The sequence below is a fragment of the Cuculus canorus genome, chromosome 4 (genome assembly GCF_017976375.1).
Source record: "Cuculus canorus isolate bCucCan1 chromosome 4, bCucCan1.pri, whole genome shotgun sequence".
Taxonomy (NCBI): domain Eukaryota; kingdom Metazoa; phylum Chordata; class Aves; order Cuculiformes; family Cuculidae; genus Cuculus; species Cuculus canorus.
The window spans coordinates 17,200,348-17,213,340 of NC_071404.1; the positions used below are offsets into that span (position 1 = coordinate 17,200,348).

The 12,993-nt window shown below is 49.4% G+C and overlaps 1 protein-coding gene across 4 annotated transcripts in view; it reads left to right on the plus strand.

Moving 5' to 3' along the window:
• LOC104067733 (ADP-ribosyl cyclase/cyclic ADP-ribose hydrolase 1) overlaps nucleotides 1-12,993 on the plus strand; it is a 49,654-nt gene that overhangs the window by 21,164 nt on the left and 15,497 nt on the right. For 3 of the 4 annotated variants that reach the window (XR_008449590.1, XR_008449591.1, XR_008449592.1), the window contains exons 7-8: nucleotides 16-102; nucleotides 12,567-12,636. Coding sequence is in view for 1 of the 4 variants with exons in the window: in XM_054064807.1 (XP_053920782.1) it covers nucleotides 16-102; nucleotides 4,322-4,403 (169 nt within the window). In the remaining 3 variants the exon portion in view is untranslated. Of the gene's footprint in view, nucleotides 1-15; nucleotides 103-4,321; nucleotides 6,452-12,566; nucleotides 12,637-12,993 lie in introns of those variants that run through there. The other variant, XM_054064807.1, reaches the window with a different exon arrangement.

Genomic DNA, 12,993 nt, shown 5'->3' on the forward strand with positions numbered 1-12,993 from the left:
GACTTTTCCTTCCAGTGAATCCTGCTCAGGTCATTCAATAAAGAGGTTAAAAAGCATCTTAGAAGAGCGAAATTTTAAGATAACCTGTGAAGACGATTACAGGTAATTACCTGCTGTTATTGGTATCAACTTGCTAACATAAAACTAATATTGTATCTCCCTCTTGATTTAATATTGGTTTCCTGATTCACAGCAGACTAAAGCAGACTCTCCTCTTACTGCCATTATATCTCTTCGATGTGTCTGTGTGCTTCTCAGGGCATTCTACTTGTGATGCAGACCTCATGTTGGTTGGGTCTGGGGCTTCCCCTCTGCCCTGCACTTCAGGAATTCACCCCCATAGCATATGTTCAGCTCCCTTCAGGGAAGGAGGAATCGAGCCTCTCTCAACAGTTCTCCATCTGACCAGGCTTTTACGTACAATGATCACAAGCCAGTAGGCAACTTTCCTCCCTGTTGGTTGCGGGCAATGCAACATGCCAAAGATGATCCTTATTTTCTTTGCTATAATTTGAGCTTTCTTTCTGTCCAGCTGCTTTGTCAGAGAGTGAGGCGTGAGATGTGGTAAGCAGTATTAACTATTAAAATTCCCCATTGTCAGGAGATAAAAAAAGGAGGCCGGGAAAGGGAAGAGCCCAAGTTCTGACTTGCCTGAATTCTCAGTCTGCCTTGCTAAGGAGACAGCAAAAGCCTGAGGGCCTTCAGCCCTCTGTGTGGGTTCAGAGACCTTCCCACAGAGCAAAAGTATTCAGTGGTGATGTTAAAGAAGCAACAAGTGTTCAATATTACTCATATCTTATTGGTCAGGAACAGCTTTTCAGTTTGGAGGACTCATACTGGGATAAGAACATTTCCAAAGTAACCATTTGTAAAATTACTGAGTTTGTGACATTAGTTTTAAATGAGGAAGTTGGTCTCCAAAGGAGACAAATACCTTATCTGGCGCTAGAATTTTAACCTTGAAGGCAGAGAAAATAAGCCCATTCAGGTATTTCTAAACCTGATTAATAGGTACTCTGCAGACTGTGAAAAAAATAACACTGGTGTTGCGCATGGATCTGCCAAATGGTGATGCTCGTGTACTTGCTTTCTCTTTGGGTAAAAACAGCCTTTAACCAATACTCCCAGGACCTGAAAGTAGGTAGAAATTATTTCAGACTATGATGAAATAAGCTCTAAGTGGCTAGGGAGGAAGAGGAAATATGTAGTAGCCTAAATTACTCGTGGCTCAGCACAAGGAGAAACCTGTGACACATCATGAAGAGTTCTTGACACTTTCCTTGCTGTGGCTCACAACTGCTTTCTTAAGACAGAATAACAAGTAGGGCTTTTTTGTTAGAGCACAACTCACACACACATAAACGACCGTGTAGAGCAACACAGACAGTTAATTTTCTTTTATAAGCAGAACAATAATAAAATAAGCAATTTACATGTGCAGTAAAACCCTTCAGGATAGACTTTATAAGTTAGCTTCACTCCCCTGAAGTCATTGCAGACAGAACTGTGTGGGTCCGTGTTAGCTGAGCATCTGGCTTTTTGTGCCACACAGCAACCAATGTTGATAATTTTCTCTTGCTTTTGTCAGTGTCAGTAGTGTCTTCCAGAAGTAACTAAAAAATTTGATTCACTGCATGTACTTCGAGCGAAAACATCTAATAATATCTGACATTGTTACCAACAGCTTTACATTGTAGGGGTTACCACTGGGTAAGCAAGGTGGGAAACTCCAGCATGGCAGCAACTCTGTAGTCAGTTCAAGAGCTCTTACTTCCTTTTCATAATTATATTTGTCATCGCAGCGTAGCTGACATGCTGTGAGTTCACACCCTGCTTTATTTCATCCTCACTTGCTCTTGTCCTTAACCCCTTTAAACATCAAAGGTATCTTTCTGCAGCAAGATCTAAAAAAGAATTATCCCAAGAAAAACATCATCTTGATGACACATGTAACATGCACTTTGACTTTCACATGGCATTTAGTAACTCTGGAGTTTTATTCTGCTGTACTTGAAAAGTGATTACTAAATATCAGAGTCAGGACACAGTTTCAGAGGTTCTGACGGAATGTCCTCGTCAAGAAGTCTGCACCTCAAACTTCATCTCAATGCAGATGTTCATCTTGGAGGCGCTTGTAAGCTGGAACCTGAAGGAGTGGGAGGCGGGCAGCACCGTTAGCTGGAAGTAGTGCGACTGAGGCAAAAGCAGCCAGGCTGATCTCACCAGCAGCTGAACCCAGCAGGTGATTTTCTCAACATCCAAGTAGCAGCCTGTGCACAGGGTGTGTAAGCGGTACAAGCTCTGAGCCGTCTTTGGCAGCTGGTCTTCGGTGTGGTGCAGAAAGCAAAAAACATCCCCCAGCTGCTGTTCCCTGAAGCACATGCATTCCGTCACCACGCGGAAGATGGAGCGCCTTGCTGGAGGCTGCCCCGTGGTGTCTGGTTCCAGGCGGAAGGAGTGCCCGGGGGGTGGCTGCAGGTGCACCTGCAGGCGGTAGGTGATACTGTCCTCGTGGATGTTCCAGGCTTCCCTCCAGGTGCCATCCATCTCAATAGCTGGGTACATCTGCGGCATGTAACTCTTCTTGCTAAGCAGTCGGCAGATACCAAGGAGGTCGCCCACCAGCTCCTTCACCACCTTGCACATGTCAGGCAGGCCCTGCACTGGCAAAGGGGTGAGCACGTCCATAGCTGTGACGCCCTTGTGAGCACCACCGAGGTCTTTCTCTTCCTTGTTGTCCTCCTCCTTCTTGCCGAAGCCATCAGAGTTGTGCATCAGTTTCCACAGCAGGCAGCAGACCACAGCAATCAGGACCAAGACTCCTGACATTCTGGAATGCAGCTGCTGCCACACTACAGAAAGGAGCGGGGCTTCCTCCACAGCCCATCTCCCCTCAATGTCCTCCAGCAGACGAGTCGTCTCCTGACGAAGAAACTGCTCACGCTGCTGCATCCGCTCCTCTGTATTCCCATCAGTGTACTGCTCAGGTTTCATCCCACACTGGGCAGCCAGCACAGCCAGGAAAAGGGCGACTGCGGGACCCATGGCCTGGAGGAGGTGGAAGGAAAAGAGTCTGAGCAGGGCTGGGTGCGAGGGAGCACGGGGCAGGGTTTGTCACCGCTGCAGGAATGGGAGCCATGGGCTGTGCCAGGAATTTGCCTGGGCACTGGTGTCAAGAGGCTTGAAGGAGCCGCAGTCCCTGAGCAAAGACAGCATGAAGGCCTGTCCTGCCCAAGCCGCTCTGATGGCCAGCCTCTGGCTGGGCTGCGCTCTGTGAAAGGGCAGGGGACACCCGAGCAGAGTCTCCCGAGGCTCATCCCTGCCATCCCATGAAGCATTCCAAGGAGCCACGGGCACCTGGCACATCCAAAAGCCTCTCTGGACACGTGCCACCCCTGCAAGACCCGAGCACCTCTGCACCCTGCACCGAGGGCAGCGCCGTGCCTTGTCCTGAGGGGCTGCGCTCTTGCTCTGAGCCACAAGCCTCCTGGCCACCTACCGAGTTGTCATCCAGCCCAGCCTTCCACCAGCGTGCTGCACCCACAGATCACCCAGGTCAGACTGCTTTGAGGCTGCCTGGCGATGTTCCTGGAGGCAGCTCCCATGGTGACGTGTCCCCTGTGATGTCACAGCCACCAGAGCAGCATCACCCAGGCAGCAAGTCCCAGGCTTTGTCCCCACCACCCAGCTCAGCCGGTCTCAGGCATCGCACCGAGAACCAAGTGGCCTGAGCGGCTTAAGCTCCCAGGGGCTCTCTTAATAACGTGGGCTGGTGCCTCCCAAAACTAGAACTGCAATGAAAATCGGGACTGTAGGCGGATGTGCGTGACCTCCCTAGAGAGGTGCACAGTGTTCTGGGCCAGGTGGTCTGACTCAGAATTATCTGAAAGGAAGTGCTAAGAGCCCTTTGGCAGAGACAAAAACTCATCGTCCCTATTGTGCTCTTGGATTCCTTATGCCAGGGCAAGACCTGGCCCTGCAAACCCTGACGATCAAGACAACTGCAAATCGTGTCCCTTGTGCACGTGCAAAAGGTCCTTTTTATAATTATATTTGTCATCGCAGCGTAGCTGACATGCTGTGAGTTCACACCCTACTTTATTTCGTACTCACTTGCTCTTGTCCCCAACCCCTTTAAACATCAAAGGTATCTTTCTGCAGCAAGATCTAAAAAAGAATTATCCCAAGAAAAACATCCTCTTGATAACACATGTAACATGCACTTTGACTTTCACATGGCATTTAGTAACTCTGGAGTTTTATTCTGCTGTACTTGAAAAGTGATTACTAAATATTGGTTTGGTTTTGTGTGTTATCACAGGCCAGTTCAGCTCCTTCAATGTGTGCATAACCCTGACCACGCAGACTGCAGGCCCTGCACCAACACCACAGCAATTTCATGAAACTAAGTGCTCCGAGCTGTTCAAGATTTTCATTACTTGCTTGTAAGGCTGGAAAAAGATGTGGTTATATAGCTTAGAGTGGTAAATAGTAGTGTGGTGTGTACAGAGTCTGTAACTAGAAATCTTTCCTGTGATACCAATAGACAAGGAACAGGAGATGATACTTTAGGTGTGATTACTGTAACACGCACACACAGAACCGTACTATTTCAGAGGGACTGGGAACATGTTTGGTGGTGAAGGGCAGGCACTTTGCCCTGATTTGCTCCTGTACAGCTCCCTTTGCATCTGAAGGGCCAGAGCAGGGCTCAGTGCTCAGTTTCCTCCCCACTGGAAGGCTGGTTGAGAAATGACCAGAGTACACCACATTGCATCCCAGTGCATCATCCCCCAGATGGGAGCATTGCTCAGTGGCACGTGATCTAAATCATGTTTCTCCCAGGGACTGTGGCACCCCTGGGCAGGTAAAGCAAGTGATGGAAGTGGCAAGGCGGTTCTTTCCTTTTAATGGGCAAAACAGTATGTGGCTAGTGGGGAAAGAGCTGAGCTGAGCCAAGAAAAGACCAGAAAGCACTCAGAGGGTTGTCAGCATCTCTAAGAATATGTCAAGTGTGTAGCTGGGGAGATAAGATAGCAAGACTGACTCAGACAGACCCATTAAAACCCTACTGGAAACAACATTGCAGTTCAGATTGCATTTTATTCTTACACTAAGTGTAAGCCTTCCCACTTTCATAAACGGTTCCTTGGGCCACAGCTTGGCCATAAACTGGAATAGAGGCAAACATCAAAAGATTGCCACAATAAGGAGACTGGCTTGACCTCTACTCCTGAGGTGAAAGGTGATGCCTTGTGGTGTATAATTAACAAGCACGGACATGCGGCAGTGCACTGAAACTACAGGTTTCACTGATCTCCTCTGATTTCCATTTTGCCAGTCTTGTAAGCAAACTCAAGTGAGGTGTTTATAACAAAAAAAAAGATTGAGGCCAGTTTATGGCCTCAACTATAGTGCCTTTTTGCAGTGCCACTGATGCTAAGAGAACAGAGCATGTTTTGCTACAGGTATACTGCTAGGTGTCGCAATGCCAGCATAACCAGCAGTGGCCAATTCATTAGGCAGGCTCAGATTTCCATCATCTTACGGCAGAAGGCTGTAATGCTGTACGTTTTAGTGACTACCTAGAGTGTGAAGCGTCCTTATGGAACTACACAAGCTGGTGTAATTTCAAGCATATTGAAATAAACCTTGGCTCTGTAACACGCAGGCCTGCACTGAGCATATCTAGACCACGCCTAAGACCTCACCCATAATGTTTCCTCTAAGTGAAATGCATTTGTATTTGCGTTGTTATGAAACTATTTAGATGCATCAACGCAGACACATACCAATACTTTCAAATAGGCTATTTCTGACGATAGGGCAAGAGTTCACTTTCATGCTCACTTTTGTAGCTCTTGTATTGTAATATGAAACGTTGAGTGTTAAATCAAGATCTATAATAAAATCGCTGATGGATGACAAACATTGTTACTTCATTTTCACATTCTACTTAACCTCAGGCTGAACATGAAAGTAAGCCACCTCCTAAACATAACTCAGAAATTCATTCAACATATGAAACTCCGCATATATCCACCCAGGAAAGCAGAGAAAGGTCACAGTGCATGTCCTGCTTGGACTGTACTCTTGCTGCCTCGCTCTCCATCTCGTACAAAGAAGTCATTGTGGCTGGAAGTGAAACATCCTGTCTTTGTCTTGTACACAGACATCCAGATATGTGTGTTTTTCTCAGCCATATAAGTTAAGAAAAAATACTGTTCTTCTCATGGGTTACATAGTAAAATGTTAAGAAATCTGTGGTTTTGAAAGCTGAGGTGCGCACTTAATAAAGGTAACTGTGCTGGACTAAATGACAGCTTTGTAACACAGCTGTTTGGCATGAACATTGTCCCAGCAAAAAGTCTTTCCCTTAAAGTCATGTGAAAATGACACATATTTACAGGAATTTACATGAACATGTGTCATGAAAATGACACATATTTATGGCAATAAACACAAATAACATTATAGAAATTGTGATTATCTGATTTGAGTCGGACAGGTTATTCTGTTGCCAAGAGGGACTGGAAATTTTTATTTGCGGGGGAACCTGATGGAGGAAGGGTGCAGGACACATGTTTTATTTGCTACTCCCCACATTGACAACTCTTGCAAAAGAAGTAGAGTCTGCACATGTACTGTGGCTATTGAACACTCCGGATATGCCTCAGGCCATTTTTCCTACATCACTCCCAAAGTTCTACCAAGTTTGAGCACCATCAGAGTCAGGACACAGTTTCAGAGGTTCTGACGGAATGTCCTCGTCAAGAAGTCTGCACCTCAAACTTCATCTCAATGCAGATGTTCATCTTGGAGGCGCTTGTAAGCTGGAACCTGAAGGAGTGGGAGGCGGGCAGCACCGTTAGCTGGAAGTAGTGCGACTGAGGCAAAAGCAGCCAGGCTGATCTCACCAGCAGCTGAACCCAGCAGGTGATTTTCTCAACATCCAAGTAGCAGCCTGTGCACAGGGTGTGTAAGCGGTACAAGCTCTGAGCCGTCTTTGGCAGCTGGTCTTCGGTATGGTGCAGAAAGCAAAAAACATCCCCCAGCTGCTGTTCCCTGAAGCACATGCATTCCGTCACCACGCGGAAGATGGAGCGCCTTGCTGGAGGCTGCCCCGTGGTGTCTGGTTCCAGGCGGAAGGAGTGCCCGGGGGGTGGCTGCAGGTGCACCTGCAGGCGGTAGGTGATACTGTCCTCGTGGATGTTCCAGGCTTCCCTCCAGGTGCCATCCATCTCAATAGCTGGGTACATCTGCGGCATGTAACTCTTCTTGCTAAGCAGTCGGCAGATACCAAGGAGGTCGCCCACCAGCTCCTTCACCACCTTGCACATGTCAGGCAGGCCCTGCACTGGCAAAGGGGTGAGCACGTCCATAGCTGAGACGCCCTTGTGAGCACCACCGAGGTCTTTCTCTTCCTTGTTGTCCTCCTCCTTCTTGCCGAAGCCATCAGAGTTGTGCATCAGTTTCCACAGCAGGCAGCAGACCACAGCAATCAGGACCAAGACTCCTGACATTCTGGAATGCAGCTGCTGCCACACTACAGAAAGGAGCGGGGCTTCCTCCACAGCCCATCTCCCCTCAATGTCCTCCAGCAGACGAGTCGTCTCCTGACGAAGAAACTGCTCACGCTGCTGCATCCGCTCCTCTGTATTCCCATCAGTGTACTGCTCAGGTTTCATCCCACACTGGGCAGCCAGCACAGCCAGGAAAAGGGCGACTGCGGGACCCATGGCCTGGAGGAGGTGGAAGGAAAAGAGTCTGAGCAGGGCTGGGTGCGAGGGAGCACGGGGCAGGGTTTGTCACCGCTGCAGGAATGGGAGCCATGGGCTGTGCCAGGAATTTGCCTGGGCACTGGTGTCAAGAGGCTTGAAGGAGCCGCAGTCCCTGAGCAAAGACAGCATGAAGGCCTGTCCTGCCCAAGCCGCTCTGATGGCCAGCCTCTGGCTGGGCTGCGCTCTGTGAAAGGGCAGGGGACACCCGAGCAGAGTCTCCCGAGGCTCATCCCTGCCATCCCATGAAGCATTCCAAGGAGCCACGGGCACCTGGCACATCCAAAAGCCTCTCTGGACACGTGCCACCCCTGCAAGACCCGAGCACCTCTGCACCCTGCACCGAGGGCAGCGCCGTGCCTTGTCCTGAGGGGCTGCGCTCTTGCTCTGAGCCACAAGCCTCCTGGCCACCTACCGAGTTGTCATCCAGCCCAGCCTTCCACCAGCGTGCTGCACCCACAGATCACCCAGGTCAGACTGCTTTGAGGCTGCCTGGCGATGTTCCTGGAGGCAGCTCCCATGGTGACGTGTCCCCTGTGATGTCACAGCCACCAGAGCAGCATCACCCAGGCAGCAAGTCCCAGGCTTTGTCCCCACCACCCAGCTCAGCCGGTCTCAGGCATCGCACCGAGAACCAAGTGGCCTGAGCGGCTTAAGCTCCCAGGGGCTCTCTTAATAACGTGGGCTGGTGCCTCCCAAAACTAGAACTGCAATGAAAATCGGGACTGTAGGCGGATGTGCGTGACCTCCCTAGAGAGGTGCACAGTGTTCTGGGCCAGGTGGTCTGACTCAGAATTATCTGAAAGGAAGAGCTAAGAGCCCTTTGGCAGAGACAAAAACTCATCGTCCCTATTGTGCTCTTGGATTCCTTATGCCAGGGCAAGACCTGGCCCTGCAAACCCTGACAATCAAGACAACTGCAAATCGTGTCTCTTGTGCGCGTGCAAAAGGTCCTGTGGCTCCAGTCTCCGGCTACTAACCTGCCCCCTGCAAGGGAAAGCCAGGAGGCTGGAGGTGCCACACCGCGCCCGTGTGTCTCTGCTCCCCTGAGGTTTAACCAGTTCAGGACAGTGCCCTGTGTGCCGTGCTAGAATGCTCCGCTGCAGGCTAACTTGTGCCTCCCAGAAACGTGGCCTGTGCTGCAGGAGTGCGTGCCTTGAGACCCAGACACCTCCAAAGTTTTCTTTAGCCTTGCTGCATACGTGCCAAGACTGACACAAGTGCCATGTATCTGTTAGTACGGCCTGCGCAGAACCCTACATCTGATGCACCTCCTGTCCAAAGACTTTTGGAGGCAAAAAGAGGGAGCGGATGTCAGTAAGCGGGAACATGACCTTGAAGTCGCTTTCTGCATTAAGTCTCTCTTGTTGAGATGGTGGGACGTGAGGTCTCAAGTGGAGGGAACATAGAATCATAGAATCATTTAGGTTTGAAATGGCCTTTAAGATCATTGATTGGAACCATAAACCTCATGCCGCCAAATTCACTACTAAACTGTGCCCCTAAGCACTGCCTCTACGTGTCTTTTTAATACCTCCAGGGTTGGTGACTCCACCACTTCCACTGGCAGCATGTTCCAGTGCTTGGCAAGCCTTTCAGTGAAGAAAGTTTTCCTACTATCCAACCTAAACCTCCTGTGGCGCTAACCTCCATCACAATTTTTTTAAGGGAGACGTGGTACACATCTAGCTTGTGCCCCAGGACCATAGGAATTACTGCCAAAGAGCTCTGCTCAGAAACCTGCGAGGAATCTGAGTTTTGGAGTGATAAGGTGATCTCAACATCATATACTCCCAGAACCACAGAGTGCTGGGAAAGCTACATCTATGACCCCGTTGCCACTGTATTGCTGCTCCACCAGTCTTTGATGCACGTAACCTGATGAGAGCTTGCAATTATTAAACTTACTCTTGAGATTAGGAAATAAATGAAATACAGAGAGATTTATTCTCCTTGCTAACCATTGGTTGGTCTTGTGCGCTTACCATGAATCACAGATTTTTCAAGACATGCTCATCACAGTAGTATGGTATTCCCAGTTAACACTGGGGAAGCTGAAAACTCCTATAAGGGCAAGGGCTACTGATCCAGAAATTTCTCCTAACTGCCTATGAAGTGACTTGTCAGGGCTTTCATTCTAGCTGGGCAATTGGTAGTAGGCACCCACTACAGCATACACTTTGTTTGCCAGTGCACTGAGCCTCACCCGGAGGCTCTCAACCACATCACTGATTTCCATAAGGGCTGTAAACCCAAACCTGTCCCTTGCATACAGCACGACACCTCCACCTCACCTGCCCTGCCTATCCCTCCTAAACAGCCTGTCGCCCACTGATTCTTGTCCTATCAGCAGTCACTACTGGGAAAGGTCTGGCTCACTTGCCCTCGCTCTGTCCCAACTCACGTGCAGGGGCCTTTTCCACCTACAATGGAAGCAGAGCAAAAGGGGTCAGGGGAAGCGTTCTGTCTTGGTGCTGCTTACTGAACCTCAAAATGCCACCCTGCTGAATCTAAATCCAAGCAGGCAGCAACCTGCTACCTGCCCACATTCCTCGAGTGTGTGTTCTGCAGACACTCTCAGACGGAGCATTGGTTAAAAGAAGTGAATTTATTGTCAACTTTGCATCACGCAAAGGTCCCAGAGAGGGACAACTCTTTCCACCAGGGTGGGTGGTCTCATCCTGTTGCAAGTGGTAACGGGAGCCTCGTTTGCACTGGCATCTTCAGCCTGACTGGTAGAGACTCCCCAAACTCTGGTCATGCTGAGCTCCTCTAGAGTGGTGTCATCTCCACGATGAGCTCCATCCGAGTTCCGTTTGTTCAGATCTGCATCAGAGACTCCCCAGGGACTCCCCAGGACACGTGTCGGGCAGGCCCTGCACTTGCAAAAGGGGTGAGCACGTCCAAAGCTGTGACGCCCTTGTGAGCACCACTGAGGTCTTTCTCTTCCTTGTTGTCCTCCTCCTTTTTGCCAAAGTCTTCAGAGTTGTGCATCAGCTTCCATACCAGGCAGCAGGCCACAGCGATCAGAACCAGGACTCCTGACGTTTTGGAATGCAGCTGCTGCTACACCACAGAAAAGAGCGGGGCTTCCTCCACAGCCCATCTCCCCTCAATCTCCTCCAGCAGACGAGTCGTCTCCTCATCAAGAAACAACTCACGCTGCTGCAACCACTCATCTGTATGCATATCAGTGTACTGCTCAGGTTTCATCCCACACTGGACAGCCAGCACAGCCAGGAAAAGAGCAACTGCGGGAGCCATGGCCTGGAGGAGGTGGAAGGAAAAGAGTCTGAGCAGGGCTGGGTGCGAGGAGCGGGGGACAGGTTTTGTCAGCGCTGCAGGGATGGGAGCCACGGGCTGTGCCAGGAAGGCGCCTGGGCACTGGTGTCAAGAGGCTTGAAGGAGCTGCAGTCCCTGAGCAGAGACAGCATGGAGGCCTGTCCTGCCCAAGCCGCTCTGATGGCCAGCCTCTGGTTTGGCCGCGCTCAGGGAAAGGGCAGGGGACACCTGAGTAGGGTCTCCCGAGGCCCATCCCTGCCATCCCATGGAGTATCACAGGGAGCCACAGGTACCCGGCACATCCCCAAAGCCTCTCTGGACACGTGCCACCACTGGGAGCCCCGAGCACCTCCAGGTGCCGTCCGTCTCAATAGCTGGGTACCTCTAGAGCATGTAACTCTTCTTGCAAAGCACTCGGCAGGTACCAAGGAGGTCGCCCACCAGCTCCTTCACCACCTTGCACATGTCAGGCAGGCCCTGCCCTGGCAAAGGGGTGAGCACGTCCAAAGCTGTGACACCCTTGTGAGCACCACCGAGATCTTTCTTTTCCTTGTTGTCCTCCTCCTCATTGCCAAAGCTGTCAGAGTTACTCATCAGCCTCCACCTCCCAGAAACCTGGCCTGTACTGCGTGAGAGCATGCCTTGAGACCCAGCATCGCCTCTTCATGTCTTTTTAATACCTCCAGGATTGGTTGCTCTGCCACTTCCTAAATCTCCCCTGACACAACTTGAGGCCTTTTTTATCTTTTCATATAATTTGTTACTTGAGAGATGAAATCAACAGCCACCTGTCTACAACCTCATTTCAGGTAGTTGTAGAGTGATAAGGTCCCCCCTCAGCCTCTTGTTCTCCTGAGTAAACAGCTCCAGTTCCCTCAACCACTCCTCAAAAGATTTGTGCTCAAGACCCTGCACCAGATTTGTTTCCCCTCTCTGTACATGCTCAAGCAGTTCAATGTCCTTCTTGTAATGAGGGGTCCAAAGCTGAGCACAGTATTCAAGGTGCACCTTCATTTTCACAGCAGTACATCTACCTTAACCCTGAATTGTTTCACTACTGGGATGTGGGAGTGCTTTGAGGAAGGGTAGAGAGTGTTAAAATCCGTACTAAACACTTTAGATAGGATTCATGTCATTTCAAGTTATTCACCTGATTGTACTGGCTTTCTCTATAGTCAAAGGTACAAACCAGGCAGCTCCTGAAAGCAATTCCCCTATAAAAAATGACAAGAACCGTGACAGCAAAGTTGCTATACTAGTCCCATGAGGCCTTAAACTGCCAATTCATAGCTGACTAATGCAGCTTTATGACAGTTTTGCCATAGCCTTTAGAGGCTTTTATTTGCACTGACACATTCTGTTAAAATATTGCCGAGACCCTCCACTTGTGTAAGTTAGTTCTGATGACATCAAAGAAGTAAAAGTAGTTTCTGCTAGCCTCGTGTCTGACTTGGCACTGCATGTAGTGTCAGAGTATAACGTCCCTTTGTTTTGCTCGGTTTGCAGAAGCAGCATGTGGTGTTGTTCAGGTGATGCTCAATGGATCAATAGAAGCTGGAGCTTTCAAAAGCAGCAGGTATTTACTCAGTATGCTACCATCCATGTTTCTGTGGGGCCTGCATGCTGGTGAACACGACTTTGCCTGTGAGTCCCAGTACAGAAGGGATTTTAGAAACCTCATTTTGAGGTCTAAACCGTTGGCTGTTAAAGAGATGATTCACTTAACTCCTTCTATACCATGACTGCAATTTAAATCCTGCTGAGGTTAAGTGGGTAGGATCTCCACTATGCTCTTGCTGCCCAAACTAACTTTATTATTGCACTTAATCTAGATTTGTACACTATATTATATTCATGGGAATGACACATCTCTAACTGCCCATGGATTTTCTGACTAGATCTTCCCCCTCCAGACTGTGCTTCCTTGGTTTTT